Source organism: Arachis duranensis, chromosome 8, assembly GCF_000817695.3.
Source record: "Arachis duranensis cultivar V14167 chromosome 8, aradu.V14167.gnm2.J7QH, whole genome shotgun sequence".
Lineage (NCBI taxonomy): Eukaryota > Viridiplantae > Streptophyta > Magnoliopsida > Fabales > Fabaceae > Arachis > Arachis duranensis.
In genome coordinates this window covers 6,215,921-6,239,715 of record NC_029779.3, presented here as the reverse complement: position 1 = coordinate 6,239,715, position 23,795 = coordinate 6,215,921, and the positions used below count along the sequence as shown (strand labels likewise).

Below are 23,795 nucleotides of genomic sequence, written 5' to 3'. Positions count from 1 at the left end.
GAGATTAGAGTTGAAATATGTTAAATCTCCCTTAACTTTGTTAACAAATTAATTAAAAAAAGATTGGTTAAGCACAAGTATTAGTAGACGGTGGTAGAAAAAATTTTAAAGATATTAGGATTTAAAATTCAAATTAAAGTAATAAAAGTACAATGAAATAAATATTTTGAGAATAGGGTTGAAAATATTTAAATTTCATAAATATAGTTAATAAATAAATTAAAAAAATGATTAAATATGACCCACGTACCAATAATCACCTTTCATACGTCACCTTCTCACTATGACATACTTTAAAAATATAAATATTAAATAAAATAAATTATGATTATTTTTGTCTAATTTTCTTTGATTATCAAACATTTTCGCGTCAGCACACCAGGAAACTTCCCTTTATTCAAAACTCAAAAGCGAGCTTTTGCTATATTTCTCTGCACAATTAATTTCTAGAGAAAAGGACAAATCCGTCCCTGACCTTTTTTTAGAAGACATTTTTGTCCTTGATGATTGCAAAATACAATGATGTCCCTGACCCTTCAAAATTTTGGACAAATTTATCCCCCCGTTAATCTCAGCCCGTTAGCCCCGTCGGAAAGTGCTGAGTTGGCTGCCGTGGCTCTGACGTGGATATAACGGGGGGACACGTTGGCATGACTTTCTGAAAATGAGACACATTAATCCCCAGCCCCCTTAAACGACGCCGTTTCTCCCCTACCCCTCCAAACACATTTTAATTCCCATATGCAATACCCATAACACCCATTCTTTCTACTCTGAATTACTGAAAACCATAGAAGAGCAACGATCAAAGTTCCCCCCCACCCCTGTTTCTCCCTCCAAAAATTGCACTACGTGGAAGAGCAATCGGTCCGTCGTGGAGTTGCTGTGGGAGGCCAACAAGGAGGGTTTCGTTGAGGGCGTAGTTGCTGTCTTCCTTAAAAGGTAAGATCGTGACCCTCTTTGTTTAAGTTTTAGTTATTGTGTGGGAAGAAAGGGTGAATGCAGTGTGTGTGCATATTGAGAGTGTGGGAAACAGGGGTATAATGTGGTGGTTTATTTTTTTTGAAAACGTTGTGTGTATGATCAGTAGGGGGAACTTGTTCGGGCAAAGGGGTTTCGTTCAAAATTTTGGTAACTGTTTATGGACTGAGACGTTGTTGGTCATTGGTTAATTTCAGATGGTAGACGTTTTTGTGGTGCCGGTTTTTCACCATGGAGGGAAGTTTGTCAGAGGGACTGATGGAGCCCTGGTTTATGAAAATGGGAAGGAAGAGAGGTTCCCTGAGATGGACCTGGACTTTGTGAACTTTGGAGACCTTGTTACGTTGTTCAAGGGTTTGGGATACCAGTCATACAGGGAAGTATACTGGTATGATCCCACAAGTAGCGACATTGAGTTGGGATTGAACAAGCTAACTGGGGATGCTGGGATAAATGCAATGCGAGAAAACATATCGAAGAACCAGAACTCTGTTGAATTTCATATATACTTTGATCATGGAGTAGATGTTCCTGAGGTTGTTGAGGATGCTAGAAGGGATGCTGATGGGGCAGCCGATGTGGAGGTGGATGTGGATGAGATATTAGAGGAACTGAAGACATCCTCTTCATTAGATGACGGGTATGAAAGTACGGAGGATGTGTTGTACAAACCTCCACCAGCTGGAGTGGAGACCTCTAGTTCTGAGAGTGAAAAAAAAGCCAGTTGCAAGAGAAAAAGACCAACACAGGGTAGAAAAAAGATTGTCACCCCCAAGAAGCCAGCTGCAAGGGGGCAAGGGTCAAAGGGAAAGGCTAAGGTTGAACAAAAGAAGGTTCATAAAAGGGCTAGGGTGAATGCTAGGGGAGAAAATAGTTCAAGGGTTAATACTGGTGGTCAGGGGGCTGCTCGGCCGAATGATGAAGGAGGAGGCAGTGGTAATCCTCGTGTTGAGCCGAACAATGCAGGGGTTAAGGGTTTCTACATTAGTGAGTTGCCATCAGAAATGGAAGAAATCGTATTTGAGTATGAATCCGAGGAGTTGCATACACCCATTTCATCTGATGATGAAGGTAGCAGCAGGAAATTTCCTGAATTCGATGATGACTATGCTCACGGTGAGGGGAGGTTTGAGTTGGGAACCAGATTTGCTACTGTTGAAAGGTTTAAAGAGGTGGTGAAGGATTTCTTCATAGCTGAAGGGAGGGAGCTGAAGTGGATAAAGAATGACAAGGAGAGGGTAAGGGTGGGTTGCAAGGATGAGGAGTGTCCATTCCTGGTTCATTTGTCCTATAACAAAACCCTGCAGTGCTATCAAGTAAAGACATATGTGCAAGAACATACTTGTGCAAGGGATTTAGGGAGCAATGCAGCTAACGAGCATTGACTTAGCAAGAAGATTGAAAAGAGGTTGGCAACCCAACCCCACATGAACACGAAGGAGGCAACTGACTTTCTAAGAGAGGATTTTTCATTATGTCCCCACCCTAAGATGGTGTACAGAGCAGTAGTTGAGGCCAGGGAAAAGATCATGGGCAATGAGAGGGACCAATACAAACGGAGCAGAGACTATTGTGAGCAGATTCTGTTAAGCAATCCAAGTTCGACGGCCAGGTTGGAGCTTATGCCAATTCCAGAATCACCTCCCATATTTGATAAGTTATACATCTGCTTGGATGCCTGTAAGAAAGGGTTCAAGGATGGGTGCAGACCTTTGTTGCACCTTGATGGTTGTTTCTTGAAGACCTACTACATGGGCTGGCTTCTAGCAGCAGTTGCCCAAGATGCCAACAATCAGTTCTACGTTGTTGCATATGGAGTTGTTAGGGGTGAGACCAAAGATGCTTGGAAATGGTTCCTGACTAATCTCCAGGAAGACATTGGTGACAGTGCCAGCCATGGATGGACCTTCATATCAGACCAACAAAAAGTAAGCTTTAATTATGATTAGTCAATTAGTTTAGTTTCAGATATCTACTGTTTAATTTCAACTAACATTCCTTAATGTCCTTTTTATGGTGCAGGGTTTACTGCCTGCGCTAAAGGAGGTTATGCCACATGCAAAACTCCGCAATTGTGTGATGCACATGTGGAAGAATTTCATCAATCGCTTCAAAGACTTGTACATTAGGAAGGTTGTGTGGGAGTGTGCTAGATGCACAACCATTGCAGAATTCAAGGAATGTATGGATAAGCTGAAGCAAGTTAACCATGGGGCTTGGGAATATCTCAGCAGGTTTCCACCAGAAAGTTGGGTTAAGACATATTTCTCTCATGCACCAAAGATTGATAACCTCACAAATAATATGTGTGAGGTTTTCAATGCAAAAATAGTTACTTATCGTACGAAGCCCATACTCACCATGTGTGAAGAAATCAGATGTTATCTGATGAGGAGGATGGTGAATCACAAACGGGTCCTTGATAACCACACTGAAAAGCTAGCACCAGTACAGCAGAAGAGGATGGAGAGGTTACTCAGTCTCAGTACTAAGTGGATGGCCGAATGGGTTGGTGACAACGAGAGGAAAAGGTTTGAGGTGAGCCGGAAGGCAAGCAAGGTTGATGTGGATCTAATTAAATACACTTGCTCGTGCAACAAATGGCAACTTACTAGTAACCTATGTCTCTCTGCAGTATGAATGATTGTTAGATTCTTTTGTTATTTTGCATAATTTTAAAACTGTTTCCCTTGTCAACTCAGGCATGCCTTGCATACATGCACTTGCTGCCATTAGGAAGAGACGGGACCAGCCACAAGACTACGTGCACCCTTGGCTGTGTATGGAGTCAATCAGGAGGATTTATGCACACTGCATTCAACCAGTGCCAAGTTCAGAGTTCTGGGCCAGAACTGAATTCACACAGCCAGACCCACCAATCATCAAAAGAGGGATTGGGCGTCCAAAGGTGCATAATCGGCAGAAAGACCCTGCAGAGCCAATGATGCAAGGGGGTAAGTTGAAGAAGTCGTTCTCTGTGTCTTGCAACAAGTGTGGTGAGAAGGGCCATAATTACAAAACTTGCAAAGGAGCACCATCGAACCCGAATTGGAAACCGAAGACCAAAAAGCCTAAGAAGAAGAAAGAAAGCACCTCCCAAGCACTTGTATGTCTCCCTTTGTCATAGTCTGCTCCACCACCAGAGGTAAAATCATTTGGTTAATAATGGTATATTTGCTTATAAGATCCAGCAATTACTGTGTCCCTAGTGATTGTAGTTCAGACTTTAAAATGTCTTAGTACTTTATACCTCAGGGATTCGTATGTCTTAGATGGTGAATCTTGAAGGATTGATTTGTATTAGTATATGAATCCTGAGGGATTTATATGTCCTAACATTAAATTGTCAACTAATTTACCCTTCATATCCAGGAACCTTCACACAGCCAACCACCCAGCTCAACACCACAGCAGCAACAACCTACTGTAACTGTTTAATTTTTTGTACTTTATAAGCTGCTTAGTATATGCTCTGAGTACATACTGCTTGATTATGTTGGCATCTTATATGGCAGGTTCCGAGCGGAGCTGGTCCAACTGCGACGAATGTTGCCCCTGCTCCAACAAGAGTTACAAGATCAACAATTGTATTAGGACCACCTGCCCCAACGGGTTCTAGTGTCAGGCCATCCACCCCAAATTTAAACCAGCCCTTCATACCCCCAGGAAATGCTCCATGCATGGTCACCAGCATAGCTTGCCCTAAACAGCTAAAGTTCAAACCAAAATAGAAGATTTTCAGGCCACCTGCTCCACTTGCTCAAGGGCCACCACCTTCTAGCACACAGCACCAAGAAGCAGTTCACCAAGCCCCATCTAGCACGCAGGCAGCTACACAGCCTCAGCAGGCCCCACCGCCACAAGCAGATAAACCAACTGTCTCAGCGTCGAAGGAGTCCAACAAATGAAGCAACTCATGTCTTATGTTATTTTGTGGCAAATATGTCCTGCTGTAAACGTTTTTTGTTTTACCTAGATATAACTATCTTTTTGTTGGGTATTAGCCAGTTTTTTTTTGGTTACATGTTTCTGGTTAAGTAAAAACTTGTCACTGGCTAGATGCCATACATGTGCAGACATTACTAGCCAAGTAGTTGTCCTTTTTTTTTTTTGGATTGTCAGTTACAATGAACAATGTTTGGGTTCAAAGGTTTAATGCCAGTTACTCAGTGTTTAATTACCTGTGATATTGCCAGCTTTCATTTTCTGCATTACATTGCAATATACAGGGTACAAGATTCATACATTTCTAGAAAGAATATGTTCAAATTTTTCCAGGCAACACGTAACAAAATTTATCATATTCAACCATTACTCAGATCTTACAACGTAAAATACCAGCAATCAGGACAATTATAATCACATACATACACCATCTAACTGGATTTTTTTTGGATTCTAAAGCTACAATCCTCTTCTCTAAACAATTGATCTTTTTCTCCATGTCATGCTTCCATTCATCCTCTTCAACGTCACCTAATTCCTTCTCTGTCTGGAACCTTGAATCACTCAACCCAAACCTTCCAATGTGCTCATCTAACCACAAAAAAAACTTGCAATGGGGTTGTCTCACCTGCACATATTCATTCCACAGATATCACCATGAAAACCTGGGTTACCCAAAATCCTAACACTAACAGATTCCCACAGTTATACATACCTTATAAAATGGACATCCGAGAAATAATCTGTTGGGGTTGCTGCTCGTCTTCGACATGAACATGATGGCGTGTTCTCCACAGAAGCACTTCGGTGACACCCCATCTTTGCCATCCTTCCCCTTAGGACCAGAACCTTCCGCGAATTGCTCTTCTCTTCCTACACCTCCACTCCTTCGGGAGCAAGATGATACCCCATCCAATGCCATGCTCCCTTTCTTCGTTCACCACCTTCGCCTTTTCTGTGCAGACGAGGAAATATGGTTCAAGATTTTGAAGGATTGGGGGTAGGGGAGAAACGGCATTGTTTAAGGGGGCTGGGGATTAATCTGTCTCATTTTCAGAAAGTCATGCCAACGTGTTCCCCTGTTACATCCACGTCAGAGCCACGACAACCAACTCAGCACTTTCTGACGGGGCTAACGGGCTGAGATTAACAGGAGGATAAATTTATCCAAAAATTTGAAGGGTCAGGGACATCATTATATTTTGCAATCATCAAGGACAAAAATGTCTTCTAAAAAAAAAGTCAGAAATAAATTTGTCCTTTTCTCTAATTTCTAATAGGAACAAGACATGCACTCACTGTATACTCCCTGTTTTTTTATTATTCTTTTATCTTGTTATTAATATTAATTATTATTTTCATTGTGACGTGTAATTCTATTGCAGAAGTCAATATTACACCAAAATATTAGTTATTCAAAACACTAATAATATAATATTATCCGTTATTTTATTGGTAGAAAAAAAAAGAGACAAATTACCCTTCCTTCGAAGACGTTATTGATTTTAAAAGTGCGAATATTAATTTTCGTTACCATGTGTAACATTTTACTCGGAATCTTAGTTGGAACAAGTAGTTAAATCTACCGATCCAGTCTAACAGAGAACTAGGTAACTGTACTATGAAACATGAATGTGGCTTCCAGGGTGGGGTGCGCCATAACCAGGACCAGAACTGCACCTAATCTATCATTCTTTCACTCTCTTCTCCAGAACGACAACGCCACGTGTCCTCTTGTCATCTTTCGTCAACTCCTAGATGCTAATGCCAACCCCAACGATCTCACTTTCTCATTGCTCATCAAATCGTGCGTCTCTTCTTCTTCTTCTTCACATTCTTACGCTCTATCTTCTGCGAGACTTCAAGTAACACAGATTCAAAGTCAGTTCCTCAAACGGGGTATCAACCATTTTGTCTATGTATATACTGCTCTTATTGATTTCTGCATGAAATTTGGGTTTACCACTCATGCACACCAACTGTTTGAGGATATGACTTACCGAGATGTTGTTTCTTGGAACGTATTGATTTGTGGGTATTCACAAAATGGCCATCCTTATGATGCTCTGCAATTCTTTATACACATGATTAGACATGGTTTCACACCTAATCAAACCACCATGGCTAGTTTGCTACCTTCTTGTGGTCACAATGGGCTAATTCTTCAGGGGAGATCCATTCATGGGTTTGGAATCAAAGCTGGCCTTGCTTCGGACCCTCAATTGAGTAATGCCCTTACCTCAATGTATGCTAAATGTGATGATTTGGGAGCATCCCAACTCTTGTTTGAAGAAATGGGCGAGAGAAACGTTGTCTCTTGGAATACCATGATTGGTGCCTATGGCCAAAATGGTTTCTCTGACAAGGCACTCTTTTGCTTCAAAGAGATGCTAAAGGAAGGTTTGAATCCCAGCCCAGTGACTATGATGAATCTTCTTTCAGCAAATGTTGATCCTGAAACTTTCCATTGTTATATTACCAAATGTGGCTTAATCAATAATGATTCTGTCGTTACCTCGCTGGTTTGTCTATACGCAAAACAAGGGTTCACAGATATAGCGAAATTGCTTTACAAGTGCTTTCCCTCAAAACGCCTGATTTGCTTAACTGCTATAGTCTCTAGCTATTCTGAAAAAGGTGATATTGACTCCGCTGTTGAGTGTTTTATACAAACTCTGCAGTTAGACATAAAACCAGATGCAGTTGCCTTGATTACTGTCCTTCATGGATTTAATAATCCTTCTCATTTTGCTATTGGGTGTGCTTTCCATGGTTATACTTTGAAAAGTGGGCTGACCACCGACTCTTTAGTTGCAAACGGGCTGATAAGCATGTATTCTAAATTCGATGAGATAGAAGCTGCGTTGTCGTTGTTTACTGATATGAGTGAAAAACCGCTGATCACTTGGAATTCTGTGATATCCGGCTGTGTGCAGGCCGGAAAATCAAGTGATGCCATGCTGTTGTTCTGCAAAATGAACGCATGTCGACAAAAATCAGATGCAATTACTATAGCTAGTTTACTATCCGGGTGTTGCCAGCTCGGGGATCTTCGAATTGGTGAGACACTGCATGGCTATGTTCTGAGGAACGATGTGGAATTGGAAGAGTTTACAGGAACTGCTCTGATAGATATGTATACTAAGTGTGGAAGATTAGACTACGCTGAAAAGGTATTTCATAGCATAAATGATCCATGTTTGGCAACATGGAACTCTATTATATCAGGTTATAGTTTATATGGACTTGAACATAAATCTTTCAGTTGTTATTCTAAACTGCAAGAGCAAGGCCTAAAACCGGATAAGATAACCTTCTTGGGAGTTTTGGCAGCATGCATCCATGGGGGACTTGTTTGTGAAGGAATAGAATACTTCCGTATCATGACAGAAGAGCATAAATTGATGCCAGGCTTGCAACATTATGCTTGCATTGTTGGTCTACTGGGGCGAGCAAGCTTCTTTGAGGAAGCAATTGAGTTCATCAACAATATGAAAATCCGGCCTGATTCTGCTGTCTGGGGAGCCTTGTTAAGTGCTTGTTGCATCCAACAAGAGATTCGGCTTGGAGAATGTTTGGCTAAAAAACTATTTTTCTTGAATAACAAAAATGGTGGATTTTATGTATTGATGTCAAATCTTTATGCAATTGTTGGGAGGTGGGGTGATGTAGCAAGGGTGAGGGATATGATGAGAGACAGTGGAGGAGATGGCTGTTCAGGAGTTAGTGTTATTGAAGTGGCATCCCTCCATCACATGAATAACAACTTAGTGCTAAATGAAGCCTATTTGAATACAAGTAACTGGCAACATTTATGTCTATATTAAATTGGTTATTGATACTTTTTTAATGGACAAAAAAAAAGGAAAAAGAAATTGCAGTTTGTTCACTGTTCCAATTGAAGTAAGCTTGGAAATATGCATTACTGATTTCATCTGGAAATGCAGAAGTAAAAACGAGAGGGTAAAAGAAGAGATGAGTATTTTTGTTGGTTTTATACTAGATTGCATGATTTTTATAATTTAACCAATTATTTAATCACACTAATTTTTTTTTTTGGTAAAATCAGTCTAATTTTTATTACTTCCAGTCAGTATATTTTTTATTAAAAAATCATGCGTTGAAGAAAAGAATTATCATTAGGCCATCATCAGGCCACGTAATTAACTATTATTATTATTATTTTACAAATTTAACTAATATAAATATCATAGTTAATTGGTGTATTTTTTTTATATGAATTTAAATTTTTTTATTTTAATTTAAATAATAAATCGGACTCTCAGATTTGATATATCAAAGAGTCAGATTTTCATAATGCACAAATTGAATAGAATTTTCTTCGTTTTTAAATAAATTGAAAGGTCCGATTTGTAAGTTTAAAATTTTTTTCAACACTAACATGCAAATCTGACCCTCAAATTTGTGGTATTAAAAAAAAATTAAAAGTCACAGATCTGATCCTCAGATTTTTAACATCTATATAAAAAAAACACATTAACTTTTCACATTATTTAAAAACACCATCAAAATCTCAATAATAAAAATAAAAGGTGGGTGAGTCCATCTTTATTTTTTTAATTTTTTTAATAGTAAAGTGACAAATAAATATCTAAGAATTTACATTTCGAATCTCTAAAGAAACATATATAAAAAAATCTATAGCATAACTATTAATACATTATCTTTAAATTAGTCTCTATGATTAAGATAGAAGGTTTTAATTTGAACTAACTTATCTATATTTGTTATTCTAAAGGATTTTATTGATATTTTTTTAGAAACCTATCCAAAATATAAATAATCGGAGGTTTATTTGTCACTTTAGAGCATTTCGAATGGCGTGTTTTTAAAGTATCACTTTTATATTTTCAAAAAGTGAATTGATTTAAAATTAAAATCTGCATTATAGTTGATATATGAAATAAAACCGTATCGCTTTAGAGATATAATATTACTTTGATGAAAAACCAATAAAATTTCGCTATTTGTATAATTATCTTAATAAAATAATTAAAAATAATATAAAATTTTAAATGAACTAAGATTAAATATTAGAGGAATAAATTTTACTTTGAATTTTAAACTATTATTTATAATATATGGTCTCATAAATATTATTATAGAATTTAAAATAAAATAAAAATTAAAATTAATATTGGTGATGTTCTTATCTCTTTTTTAAGAATAATACTATATATTTAAATTTTTTTGTTAATTTAGTATAACTAAATTAAACAATAAGATTTAGAATAATATTAGTCATAACTAATTTTTATTATGTTAGACTAAGTTAAATAATAAGTTTTAGAATAATATTAGTTATAACTGATTTTTGTTATATTAGACTAATTTAATTAAATTTAATTAACAAAAAAAATTAAATGAGTAATAATTTTTTTTTAATATCGAGTGGCTGTATATCTTAGTGTATTCTATATACAAACTTTAATTTATAAGTGAATGTCCTATTTTAAAACTATCACATCAATTTTCTTCTCGCGACATGCGAGATTTTTATCTTTTATAATTTTAAAAAATGTTATATTAAACCTCTCTTTTTGATTACCAGTGGTAAAGAAATTTTTTACAAAAAAAATTGTCACTCTTCCATTGTTTTTGCGAAAAAAATTTTGCTTCTTACTGAGTGGGAGAAGTTGCAGCTAGCTCATATTCGCGCATAATTCCACCCAACTTTATTTTGAGAATTATATCTTTTGTAGAGGTGGCAAAAAAATTGGCACTCATACAGATCGTGACGGAAAGATTAATGAGAATTTGAAAATTTTTATAACGGAGACCTGTTTCCACGGATAAATGAAGAAGGAGGTAAAAATTAATGTACTTATTCTACAAAATTCTGTAAAATTCTCATGAAAAAATTACTTAAATATTTTTATACAAGTATATGTTTAATAGTCTTTGTTTTTATTTTTCAAAGTTTTATAAAAAAAAAACAAATTATGTGTATAATATTTGAATTTATAATAGTTAATTATTTAAATTTGTGTCATTTTATTTTAATTTACTGTTAAATATTTTGTGTATATATTAATTACGTTAATTTTGTGTTTGATTGTATTTTAGTTTGATATATTTAATTGAATTATATTAAATTTTATTATAATTGCATTAACCTTTTAAAAATAAAATAGAACTAAATATTTATAGATATCCACAAATTTGCTTTCTAATCCAAAAAAAAAAATGAAAACTCATGATAAAAGCAAGATAAAAATAAAAGATATTTTATTAAATAAAAACAAAGAATAGAAAAGAGATCTCCACCAAAGAGTCCATTGCTATTCCTAATCTTCAACATCTAATATTAAAAATTGAAAAAGTATAAGAGGTAGTACTTTTATTAAGATTTGGCTAGTATTTAACTAATAATAAAAAAAAAGTAAGTAATTCTATATCATTAAATAAAATTTTACACCATTAAAAATACTAATAATATCTAATTAATGATTATAAATCACAAAATTTACTATTCCTAACACTCTTTTTCAAAATTTTCATTCTTGATTTGGATTATTAGGTATGAACGAATGGAAGTTGGAGGTGATTTACATTAATTCTCCTTCTCTCAAGATGTGAAAAAGTCCCACATTAACATGTCATTTTTTTTATTTTGATACTGGAATAGGAGTGGTGTATAGCACGTTTATTGGAGTGCAGAGTATATGACCAAGATGTGACGGTGCTGATTAACAAATCAGACGGTATGATTAGGAGGAGAATAATCAGACGGTCCGATTACACGCATCGCAAACACACAAATTAGACCGTTCAATTTGCACACTATATGTCACGCGTCAAACATGCACCGCACCGTTCTCCAGTCTTACTTGTATCTCTGCTAAACAAATCGGACCATCCCTTCCACTCTCACTTTCACTTGTGTCTCACTTCTCCTCAACCCCACTTTTTCTTCTCTTCTCTTGTCCCATTGTTGATGCAGAATCAGACCTGGAGGAAAAATTGGATCACCATCATAAACTTTTCTTCAACAATGCAAAGAAAATATAAAATAAAAAATGTCAATCGTTCGAAGTTTTACATTATTAATTATCTTAATCATTTTAGTTATGTAAGTTTTTATTATCAAATATTTTAATTTAATAAAAATAATAATGATAATGTTAGAGATTAGAAATTAGTAGAAATATTATAGTAATAATTATTAAGATTATCGGTATGATAAAATAATTATTATTAATTTTAGAATAGTTACTTAAAGAATGTGTGTTTATTATGTTGTAAGTGAAAATTTTAAAATTGTTTAAATATAATAATTATTGGGGAAATTAATTAAAGATTAATAACTTGTTGTGTGTTGTTAGAATAGTTACTTGAGAATGTTTGTTTATTTATGTTGGAAGCGAAAATTTTAAAATTGTTTAAATATAATAATTGTTGGAAGTGATAATTAAGCAAGGTATATTTTTTATTATTGTTATAGTACCATGAAGAATGGAAACCGAATAAATTTAATGTAATTTAAGTAATGAATTATATTAATAATTTTAAATTTTAAATATGAATTTAATAAATTATTTATGATTGTTGGTAAATTTGGTGATATAAAATATATATGTATAATAATAATTTAATTGAGGTGTTTAATGCTTTTAAAAATTATTCTGGTTATATAAATTTAAGGTTTATTGATAATTATGAAAATTTAATAAATATAAATGGACTTTTTTATTTAAATAAATAAAGAAAATAGATTAATTCTTTAAATACGTAAGGATAAAAACAGTTATCAAAATACGCATAACTATTTCAGCAGCTATAGCACACACAAAATGAATTATGCCTCTAATTCAAGCTTAACACCCACAAAATAGTGCAAGAAATTTATGCTGGTGCCCACAAAATGGACAATACAAGGATGGCAAATTTCAATTATGATAAATATCATATCAATCCTTGTTTATACTTGTTGCTCATAGTATCCGATTAAATTTGTATTAGATAGCAATATTCTGAAAATTGAACCGGTCATTGAACCGCTTTAGATACTAGTTTATTAGTTTATAGGTCCAATTGGTTCGACCGTTGTTGAACCGAAAAAACCGTTTTATAATAAGTAAGGAGTGACATATGCAGAAAACAAGAGGAAGATGCAGTCATTGATGATGAAATAAGAAATTGTGCATAAGAGCATATATTAGAAAAACAAGTCATCAACAATGTCATGGTCACTGAATGGGCAATAAGTGGTGTTGCAAAAAGTTAAAATGCACTTAGTGTAACAAAAGCAAGTTAAGAACCAAGTGAAATGAAAAGGTTTAGACAAATGAAATCCACCAATCATTGTGAAAGAGTGAGCCATATGAAAGGTGCAAAGCATATCACGGGAAACATAAGAAACACGGCAATGCTGACCCAAGTAACCAAAGAATTGAGCTCGGTCAAAGTCAAGTGAAACGCAATTCCAAAATAGTCAAGTTCAACTCTAAGTAGCAAGTTTAAAACCAAGACAATTTCTAAAAATTTGGGCAACATTCCGGCAATAAATCGGACGTTCTCGGGTAGCAAAAAGCAGCAAAAATTACATATGAGGCATGAAAGCATAAGTTCAGGCAGCAGCAAGTACAATTTTACAAGTAAAGTGCAGCAAGGCAGCATGGAGAAAGCAGCATAGCAGGAACAAAAATAACATAGAACATCACCACACAACAACCAAATAACTAGCAAGCAAAAAGTAAATAGGAACAGAGCACTTATCAAGCCTAGAATCCTGTAACCACAACCTAGCTACCTAACAGCATGCAAGGTAACTATCCTAGCAACCAAAATTAATCGACTAACTGACTAAGAACAACAAACATAATTAATCGAAAAGAAAGGAAACAGAGCACTGGAGGCAGGGGAACCTAGAACAGGGCAGAAGAGATTGGTGTTGGAAAATGAAAAGGGAGGAAGACAGTGGCGCCGCCTAGTAGCGGTGGTGGCGACGAGCCTCGCGGTGGAGCAGAGGGTGGCACAGGCAGGGGGCAGTGGTGCCGAGCGAGCGGGAAGCGGGGCGCAAGGTGGAGAGGAAGGGTCGCGACTGGGGGAAACAGACTGGGGTTGGTGGTGATGTGTGCAGGCTGCCGACGACAATGGGGTCGCAGCGGTGGTTCGGTGGAGGCAGGGGTGTTGAGGGGGGAGTGAAGAGAGAGGAGGTGAAGGGAGAAAGGGAGGAGAAAAGAAGGTTGGTTGCGGCGGCAAGGTCGGCGCCGGACGGTGGTGAAAGCAGCGGTTGCAGAGTTCAGGAGGGTGGCAATGGCGTTCAGGCGTTCTCTATGTCTCTCACTCTCTCTGACCCTTGATGAGAGTGGAGCTGAAGTGCTGAACTGTGGGTGTGGGACATGAAAGTGTGAACTGTGAAACGGAAGTGCGAAGGACAAAGAAAATTAGGGTTCACAAAACGCAAAACGGCAGCGTTTTGCTGCACAGCTAAAAAACCGGCCGGGTCTCGGTTCGGTTCGACCGACCGGTTCGTCGGTTCAATATCGGTTTCCTAATTTTACGATTTTTTTTATTGTCCGAACCGCTTTATTGTCCTGTTCACGGTTCGACCGGTCAGTTCGAACCGATTTTCAAAACATTGTTAGATAGATCCAATCACTTTAGTAACATGTTTCCCAAAGCCTATATAACAATTCAGTTTATGGATCTTACTCTACGTATCAATGAGACGCCCATGAACTTTTAAAAGCTGAAATGGTAACCTAGAATATTTTGAGCAAGTTTAATAGCCAATAATAAACCTGAGGATATAATACGAGTCCATCCAACTTGTGCATGTGAATTTGTAATACCTAACCAAGTGAGGCTTCGTGAGGTTTCTAATACACATTTCGCGTCTACTACTCTTATATTGTCTATTTCGTGGGCCCGCCAGCAGCAGCATGGATCCTTAGCACCATTTCGTGGGTGCCAGATTTGAATTAGAGACATAATTCATTTTACAGGTGCTACAGCTGAAATGGTTATACGTATTTTGATAACAGTTTTTACTTCTGCATATTTAGGAAATTAATCTATTTTTTATTTATTTAAATAAAAAAATCATATAAATATAAATTTTTTATAAAATAGATTTAATATATTTTGAATAGTTAATAATATAGTTGTTAATATGATTATGTTTTACTGATTATGTGATCATGAAAATTTGATTTTGTTAAATTTGATTTGTTAATTAAATATGGTTATCTTTGTTTAATGTGATATATGGCTACATTTTGTAGGGTTTACGGATGTTGCAATGTAACCACTTGATGCTGTCAAATCTGTACAATCAAATTGTGGAGGAGCATTTATGGAAGACTGGCTTTTATCACGTTTTCTAAATTGGAGTTGTCCAATATCAATCGGCATTGGTTAATGCTCTGATTGAGAGATGGCGCCTTGAGAATCACACATTTCATTTTTTTGGCTGGTGAGTGTGCTGTGACATTAAAGGACGTAGCGATAATTCTTAGTCTTCCGACGAATAGTCTGCCAGTTACTGGACCGACCCTCAGTAGTTATGAGGTCTTAGAGGCCAAATGCTTGGATCAGTTTGGTGTTGCACCTAGAAAGATAGACTGTAGATGAAATTTCATAAAGTTGACGTGGTTTCGAGGACTGAAAGATCGTTTAGTGTTGGCTGATGATATTTACATTTAGAGGTATGTCAAGTGTCACATAATGTTATTATTTGGAACCATTATGTTTGGAGACAAATTTGGGGTAGGAGTGCACTGAAAGTTTCTGCCGTTATTCCATAAATTCGCTATATTTTACCCTATATTTTACTTATTTACTTGATAAATAAACATTAAATAGGTAATTATACCCTATATTTTATCTATTTACATAATCCTTAAATATTTGGCTCAAACATCAAAATCTATGTATAAATCATAAAATAAAATTATTACTGTTTTATCGATTTTTAGCAAATCGAAAGTGGTTCGTTATCTAATAGTTTAGGAGCGAAACTTACTCCTCTTTGTGACTACCAGTTCTTTTAAAAGTGCATCAAAGGACTTTTCGATTGAACAAAAATAAAAAGAAAATCTGAAAAACAAAGCAGTTTCGAAAATAAATTGACTAAAACTGAAATAAATTACAATGAATTTAAATAAAGTAGTAAATTGCCTTCGACAAGATCAAAGGACTTTGGAATTGAAAAAAAAAATAAAGTGTTGAATCTTAAATAAAACAGGAAAAGTAAATGATACTTGAAAAGTAAATTTGCAAAGAAAGTAAAATTTACGAAAATTATAAATGATAATGTAAAAATAATGAAAGGAACCCTACAGAAAAGTAACTCAAGGCAAACTCAAAAAGTCTCTGGGATGTGAGTGTATTTGAGTGTTTTTCTGAAAAGATTCCAAACCTTTTTCCTTCGAATCTTCTCATATTTATAAGAGTCTTTAGCCAATTAGAATAAGGTGTAACTTCCATGTTCATTAACTTTTAAACAAATGTTCTCGCTCCTTTTGCTTAACACAAATAACTGCTAGGAATAACCTTCGACTTCTTGAACTCTTCGTTTCGAACATATCAGCCAGCACCCTCGACTCAATCCCTCAACTGACTCTTGCTTTAGATTCCCTTTCATAAACTTTCTCGATATAGACCTTCATTTTAAAACTCAAGCTTACTAAATCTCGAATTCAACATTTTTTCGAAATATAATATTTTCGATTAACAATTACATACCTGCATTTATATATTGAGGAAACTTCGGTGCATGCATGGCCTCCAAATCCAACGACCGCATGAAAGTCAACTCCTCAAGCGGATGCTGGTTCGTTAGTGCATTTGCCACATCTGCCGCCGCAATGTCGTCAGCTTGATCTTCGTCGACACCCGGATCAATGGCCTCATAGTTACTTTCAAAGTTTTCCTGACTATTACTGTTATAATCTTCTAATTCAATATATCGATCCATTGCAGATTGCTCGAACTCAATATGCAGCTCGATGAACGAATTCGGGACCGACTTTTAAGATATACTGAAAACATTTATTGCATGCTTGCTTCATCGGTAACGTATTTCGTTTGAAATTGAACGAACTCACCAAACACAGATATAGGATATCTATACAAAATACACGACACTCTCCTAGATATTTGAGAATTCATCTTCTCACAAATCACACATTTTAGTTCTTCAAATGATAGTATGAATGAAATAATAATATCTAATAAATTTTCACATACAAATTTTACTCCTTTAGATGTTTGTAATAAAATCTATCCATGATAATATACTTTAAACATAACTCTATCATCCATGATAATATACTCACATTAAACACTCTCAACTTTGGTATTAATTTTTTTAAAACACCAAAGAAAAAAAAAAGAGGAGGAAAAGAGAGGAGTTTCAGTAGATTTGAAGAATGTGAGAAGAAGAATATGAAGTAGAGAGCTTGGTTAGGGGGTTATGTATATATAAACATTGAAATTGGACCGTTCGACCGCCTTTTTAAGGATTTCAAATTTTTGGAGAACCTAAATCGGACAATTTGATTAGAGTCACGTCGTAGTAAAAAGATTTGCATGCATAAAATCGATGGATCCAATTTCTTTAGCTATGTTTTGCATGCATGAATCGGTGAATTCAATTTCCTAGTCAAAAAATGTTTGTTCAAATGTTCCTCTCTCTTCTAAAAAAAATCGGACCATCCGATTTTTTTTCCGTCATTTCATCGCCATTACAACAGTAGATAACTCCCTAATGTCTATAATACTGCGTTACACGCACCTAAATTTCATATAAAAAAAATTAGCTTTAACATGTGTGTAAATTTTTTGAAAAGAACTTATCACAATTTACAAAAAAAAATTCCTGCAAAATACAAAAATTAGTAAAAAAAAATCTCACAAATTAAAAAAAATCTTAATCCTATGATTTGGTATTTTGTTCACAAATTCAGTTTAAAATATTACATCAAATTTAAATTCTTCTATAATTTTTTATTTTTTAATAATTTATAATATAAAATATTTTACAACAAACATTCAATAATATAACATTATCTCAATGGAAATAATTAATTTTTCATGAAAAAATATAATTAAATAATTAAATAATTCTATTTTAGAGTTTTACATAGTCATTACTCATTACTATTTAGAGTCCATTTGGAAAGTAGTAAAAACTACTTTTTTTTTACTTTTGGATTATGAAAAGTCACAATCTACATATTTGGCATTCTTTTAAAAAAAACTTTTAACTCTTCAAAAAGTTAATTTACAGGTTTTTGAAGAAGTAGAAATATATGGCTTTCTGCTTCTTGATAAGTCATTCTACCACTTTATTAAAAAAAAATTTTAATTACAAACCAACAAAATTTATTTTCCTTTTTGACTCTATGAAAAATACTGACCCTTCACCATCATTTTCACACAAGGTCTGCTAGAAGTACTTGCCTTCCACCATCATTCTCACGCAATGTTCCAAACCTTATCATTTTCGCGTAATGATTCATCTTATGAAATTATTGATCCTCTACCACCATTTTCATTTTCAGACAATATTGCATCTGAACAACCTACTGCATATATTCCTTCTAAATATTTTTTTTATCATTTTATCACTATATTTTTTATTATTAAATTTGTATTTAACTGTGGTATGAAATTTCAGTTTTAATTTTATTTTTTTCACATGTGATTTTATAGCTTGCTATTATTTTCATAGTTAATTATAACAAGTTCTTGACCTCAATAAAGGAGAAGGGAGTTCTAATAGGAGTAAAAAATAAAATAAAAAACATCAACAAAATATATATTGACACACATTTTATATTTATTTTTTATTTTCACCTACCATATCATATACAATATTAGTGATTAGGTTATGTAAAATCAACATTTAATATTGGAAAGTATTTATTATCATCGTTATTTTAATATTCATTTTCTTTTGTAAAAAAAATTTATTTTTTGAATTATTTATCCAAACGCTACAACTTTAAAATAAGTACTTTTATAATTAAAAATTCAAACATAAAATAACTTATTTATAAGTTACTATTAATAAAAATTCTTTTAATTTAAATTCTTTCTTCAAAAAAATTTATTTAAATTATTTACCGAAATTGGAGTTTAGTGACTTCATTAATCACATGGGCATTAGGTGGGCCTATGCATTTTCAAAGAAGAAGGGACAAGAAATCAAGAACCCTAGCCAGTAGCCACTACCCACTAGCCAGCCAGCACAATATAGCGGAAACACAAACCGCTCCGTTTTCGAATTTCGAATTTGGCGCCTACTCATCTCTTCTCCGAACCGACCAAACAACCAGCAATGGGTGCCAATCACAGCCGCGATGAGCTTCTAGATTCTTCCGACGAGGAAGAAGAAGAAGTAAACTACGAAGATGCCACTGAAGGAGGAGGTGGAGACTCGAGTTCAGAGCGCAGAATCAAAAGCCCATCATCGCTCGATGAGGTTGAGGCAAAGCTCAAAGCCCTCAAGCTCAAGTACTCATCAGCCACCCCCAACGCCGTCAAGCTCTACCTCCACGTCGGCGGTAACACCCCACAAGCCAAATGGGTAACTGCCGACAAACTCACATCTTACTCTTTCGTTAGGGCCCGGCGACTCGGAGAAGAACAAGACGAAGAGGAAGAAGACGACGAGGATGACGATGAGCAGGAAGGCGGAGAGTCATGGTGGTTCTTGAAGGTTGGTTCGAAGATCCGATCCAAGGTGGGTTTGGAGATGCAGTTGAAAGCCTTCGCCAGCCAGCGGCGCGTGGACTTCGTTTCACGCGCCGTTTGGGCCATGAAGTTCTTCACGGAGCAAGACTACAATACATTCATCACGCGCTTCCAGGATTGCATGTTTGAAAACACGCACGGCGTTGAGGCTACAGAGCAGAACAAGCTCAAAGTGTACGGCAAGGATTTCATCGGTTGGGCGAATCCCGATGCCGCCGACGATTCCATGTGGGAAGACGCAGAGGACGCGTTCGCCAAGAGCCCCGCCTCCGCCACTCCGGTTAGGGCTACTCAGGATTTGAGGGAAGAGTTCGAAGAAGCCGCGAATGGCGGGATTCAGAGCTTGGCGTTGGGGGCATTGGACAATAGCTTCTTGGTTGGCGATACCGGAATCCAGGTGGTGAAGAATTTCGCTCATGGAATCCATGGGAAGGGTGCTTTTGTGCATTTCGGACAAGGATACCAAAGGGATAGGGTTTGTGCTTCTTCTTTGGAGTATTGCACTCCGAAGAAGACGCTCCTGATGAAGGCGGAGACAAACATGCTTCTCATGAGTCCAGTGGGCGGTGGAAAGCTTCACTCCACCGGGCTTCATCAGCTTGATATCGAGACTGGGAAGGTTGTGACTGAGTGGAAGTTTGGTAAAGATGGCACTGATATCACAATGAGGGACATCACTAATGATAGTAAAGGTGCTCAATTGGATCCTACAGGTTCAACTTTTCTAGGTTTGGATGATAACAGGCTTTGTAGGTGGGACATGCGCGATCGCAATGGGATTGTTCAGAACATTGCTGATGCTAGCACCCCAGTGTTGAATTGGGCGCAGGGCCACCAGTTTTCAAGAGGGACTAATTTCCAGTGCTTTGCTACCACTGGTGATGGTTCCATTGTTGTTGGGTCTCTGGATGGGAAGATTCGCCTCTATTCGATCAACTCTATGAGGCAGGCCAAGACGGCTTTTCCTGGCCTCGGTTCGCCTATTACTCATGTTGATGTTACCTACGATGGGAAGTGGATTGTGGGCACAACGGATACATATTTGATTGTCATTTGTGCTGTGTTTACTGATAAGGATGGAAAGACAAAAACTGGTTTTTCTGGTCGCATGGGGAATAAGATTGCTGCTCCTAGGTTGTTGAAGCTGAATCCTCTGGATTCTCATTCAGCTGGAACCAATAACAAGTTCCGCAATGCTCAGTTTTCGTGGGTATATACAAACTTCTTTCCTTCTTGCTTCTGGCTGTTCCTCTGTTCTCACTGTTGTTTTGGCACATTACGGATAATGATGTCTTTGTTGTTGGATTCAGCAGATTCTATAGAACTTTGAAATGCTATTATTATTTGATTATTTGATATTTGATATTCTTTTCTTCAATGTTTGTTGACTAACTGTCTTGCAGAAAAAATATCAGATGGTAACGGTAGTAAGAACTGATAGCTTGGAATATGGTTGAGTTAATATTTAATAACAGTTGAATTGGATATTACCTTATAAACTGTGCTCATGTTTATATGCTTTTATTTCATTTTTTGAACCGATGCACTGGCCTTATTATACATTGAAAGGAAGCTTCTAAATTGGCATCTCGTTTGATAGACTCTTCTATGTTAACTTTTAATTTAACTCTTTAAGATTGTGTCCAGTGTTAAGATTTGAAAATTCTTGACAGTGTTTATTAATTGTCTATTGGTTTTCAAGTGAATTTCATGTTTGCAGAAACTTATGGGGTTGGTTTAGCATTGCTTGACCCTGAAGTTGATCATGACCATTCTCTTCACACACTTGTTGAATTGTGACCTATGTTTCCCTTGTGTCCCATTTTTTTGTGGAAATATATAATTTGACTTTAAGTCTTTGCTTAGGTGACTGAAAATGGGAAGCAGGAGCGCCATGTAGTAGCCACAGTGGGGAAATTCAGTGTGATATGGAATTTCCAACAAGTCAAGGATGGTTCTCATGTGTGCTACGAGAATCAACAGGGTCTAAAGAGTTGTTACTGCTACAAGATAGTCCTCAGGGATGATTCCATTGTTGATAGCCGATTTATGCATGACAAGTTTGCAGTTACTGATTCTCCTGAGGCTCCATTGGTGATTGCTACCCCAATGAAAGTTAGCTCTTTCAGCATATCCAGCAAGCGATGATACTCTAGATCTAGATGCAGCCACTAGTCTAAGTCAACTTTATATGCTTTATTAGTCATGCTTAGAATGTTAACTCTAATACTTTTAATACTTTTCAATTGTACTTAGAATGTTTAAGATGTTGAAGTGGAAATCACGCATTATTGTCAAATTGTACCACTACTCAGTATTACTTTTAAGGTAATATTGGCTGCTAGCAGAATTCTATCTTTTTCAGTGATTTGAGGGGCTTCTCGGCCTGCACTTTAGTTTTTCTTCATCTTTCTATATATATATATGAATAGCAAATTGGTCTGATGAAACTATATGAATGCTGAATTAACATTGTGGAGATCATATTTCTGTATTGGTTGGAGGAAGCTGTTACTATGTTAATGCCTTAGAAGCAGACATTTCTTATCCAACTATTATCTCCAGGGATAAGTGGGCCCACATTCCCTTTTGTTATCTTTTTCCTCTTAAAAATAAAATAAAAAATAACTAAAACCAAATCATATGCAATATGTGGTGGCTGTAAAAGTGACATGTTTTAGCACCAGATTTGTAGTCCTCCAGTAGGAACACATAATCGGAAGAAAACAATGGCTGTGGCAATAGGAAGAAACTTCAATTTTCAGCCATGCTCTCCCTTCAAAAGTAAGACCATCTTCATACATAAACCTTCACCAGGAATAACATACTTGTGGCTCCACCCTGCTGCAGGAGCCAGAGTCGCTAATGGACGCAGTAGGCAAATTTGTGCGGCAGAGCAACAGCGAGCAACATGGCTCCCAGGGCTCGATCCCCCGTCCTATCTTGACGGAACGTGAGCCCTTTTAAGAGAACTGAATATTTTAACCCTTGGCTCATGTTATTCTAGTGCTTGATGGTTTCTGTTCTTTCAAAATTTTAACATTGCCGTATTAGTACAGTTTGGCTGGAGATTTCGGGTTTGACCCTCTTGGACTTGGAGAGGATCCTGAAAGCTTGAGATGGTATGTGCAAGCAGAACTAGTCCACTGTCGCTTTGCCATGCTTGGAGTCCTGGGAATTCTTGTCACAGATGTGAGTCAAACATACATTGTAGTTAATTACATGTTCATACCAAGATTTCAGAAGTTGAGGCATTTTTGGACTATGCAGTTACTCCGTGTCACAGGACTTAGTAAGATACCAGTTTGGTTTGAAGCGGGTGCAGCGAAATATGACATTGCCAACACACAGACCCTTTTAGTTGTTCAACTAATCTTGATGGGGTACCATGATTTGAATTTGAATGAAGTAAGTTAAGGTTTTGTGTTTTCATAATTTCACCATATGCTTTGATTTCATCACAGGTTTGTTGAAACAAAAAGGTACATGGATTTTGTTAGCCCTGGATCTCAAGGTAAAGCCTCCTTCTTTGGAATAGAAGATTCATTTGAAGGCTTGGAGCCAGGCTATCCTGGGGGACCTATATTAAATCCCCTTGGCCTAGCCAAAGACATAAAAAATGCTCATGACTGGAAGCTTAAAGAGATCAAGAATGGTATACTTTTCTTTTTCTTTTTCTTTTTCGTGTTCTTTAATATTTATCATTTGATATATCAGTTAGTTAATTCTGGTAACAGGGCGACTCGCAATGGTGGCAATGCTTGGGATTTTTGTGCAAGCTTCGGTGACACATGTTGGACCAATTGATAACCTTGTGGAGCATCTCTCCAATCCATGGCATAAGACTATTATTCAGACCCTTGCCAATTCTTAGTTCTCTCATTTGTCTTCATTATTATGTAACATGGATCTACAAACATTATTGTATGTTAAGCATGGGGAAACAAACCATAATTTGATGCTCAATCACCCAATATAAGAACTCATTTGCAACTTCCATGTGATGCTAACCACAAGGACACAATTCTGAAAACAAAGATCGTATTATGTAGTGAATAATTCATTGAAGAGTTAATACTCGGATTGGTCTTTGAAGTTATATTTGTGCCTCAATCTGGTTTCCAAAATTTTAATTTATTCAA

General features: G+C 36.2%; 4 protein-coding genes across 5 annotated transcripts; all 4 read left to right on the top strand.

Annotated features, from left to right (window-relative positions):
• Positions 1-2,471: 2,471 nt before the first annotated feature.
• On the top strand, positions 2,472-4,889 carry LOC107460337 (uncharacterized). Its single transcript, XM_016078695.1, has 6 exons — positions 2,472-2,909; positions 3,004-3,595; positions 3,684-4,087; positions 4,354-4,407; positions 4,497-4,601; positions 4,713-4,889. Exons 1-6 carry the CDS (start codon positions 2,472-2,474, stop codon positions 4,887-4,889), a joined length of 1,770 nt encoding a protein of 589 aa, XP_015934181.1.
• Positions 4,890-6,471: 1,582 nt separating this feature from the next.
• LOC107460366 (pentatricopeptide repeat-containing protein At2g04860) lies at positions 6,472-8,772 on the top strand. The gene has a single exon (XM_016078722.3). The coding sequence runs from the start codon at positions 6,555-6,557 to the stop codon at positions 8,751-8,753; it is 2,199 nt and encodes a 732-aa protein (XP_015934208.1). The 5' UTR covers positions 6,472-6,554; the 3' UTR covers positions 8,754-8,772.
• Positions 8,773-19,088: 10,316 nt separating this feature from the next.
• On the top strand, positions 19,089-22,062 carry LOC107460405 (protein CYPRO4). The gene is made up of 2 exons (XM_016078771.3): positions 19,089-20,863; positions 21,520-22,062. Exons 1-2 carry the CDS (start codon positions 19,238-19,240, stop codon positions 21,799-21,801), a joined length of 1,908 nt encoding a protein of 635 aa, XP_015934257.1. The 5' UTR covers positions 19,089-19,237; the 3' UTR covers positions 21,802-22,062.
• A 237-nt stretch (positions 22,063-22,299) lies between these two features.
• On the top strand, positions 22,300-23,650 carry LOC107460406 (photosystem I chlorophyll a/b-binding protein 5, chloroplastic). Of its 2 annotated transcripts, XM_052253027.1 has the most exons (6): positions 22,301-22,437; positions 22,504-22,606; positions 22,713-22,845; positions 22,924-23,036; positions 23,118-23,308; positions 23,391-23,650. In XM_052253027.1, the coding sequence occupies exons 1-6, from the start codon at positions 22,383-22,385 to the stop codon at positions 23,525-23,527; spliced, it is 732 nt and encodes a 243-aa protein (XP_052108987.1). In that variant the 5' UTR covers positions 22,301-22,382; the 3' UTR covers positions 23,528-23,650. The 2 variants fall into 2 exon arrangements, with proteins under 2 accessions (XP_015934258.1, XP_052108987.1); XM_016078772.3 differs by having other exon boundaries at positions 22,300-22,606.
• Positions 23,651-23,795: the final 145 nt, after the last annotated feature.

Excerpts from the sequence above, each read along its gene's own strand:
- LOC107460406 (XM_016078772.3), top strand. The coding sequence starts at position 22,383 with ATGGCTGTGGCAATAGGAAGAAACTTCAATTTTCAGCCATGCTCTCCC. Across the intron at positions 22,846-22,923 it reads TGGGAATTCTTGTCACAGAT|TTACTCCGTGTCACAGGACT; the intron begins GTGAGTCAAACA and ends TGGACTATGCAG. Across the intron at positions 23,309-23,390 it reads GCTTAAAGAGATCAAGAATG|GGCGACTCGCAATGGTGGCA; the intron begins GTATACTTTTCT and ends TTCTGGTAACAG.
- LOC107460366 (XM_016078722.3), top strand. The coding sequence starts at position 6,555 with ATGAATGTGGCTTCCAGGGTGGGGTGCGCCATAACCAGGACCAGAACT.
- LOC107460405 (XM_016078771.3), top strand. The coding sequence starts at position 19,238 with ATGGGTGCCAATCACAGCCGCGATGAGCTTCTAGATTCTTCCGACGAG. Across the intron at positions 20,864-21,519 it reads GCAATGCTCAGTTTTCGTGG|GTGACTGAAAATGGGAAGCA; the intron begins GTATATACAAAC and ends GTCTTTGCTTAG.
- LOC107460337 (XM_016078695.1), top strand. The coding sequence starts at position 2,472 with ATGGTGTACAGAGCAGTAGTTGAGGCCAGGGAAAAGATCATGGGCAAT. Across the intron at positions 3,596-3,683 it reads CAACAAATGGCAACTTACTA|GCATGCCTTGCATACATGCA; the intron begins GTAACCTATGTC and ends TTGTCAACTCAG. Across the intron at positions 4,408-4,496 it reads CACAGCAGCAACAACCTACT|GTTCCGAGCGGAGCTGGTCC; the intron begins GTAACTGTTTAA and ends CTTATATGGCAG.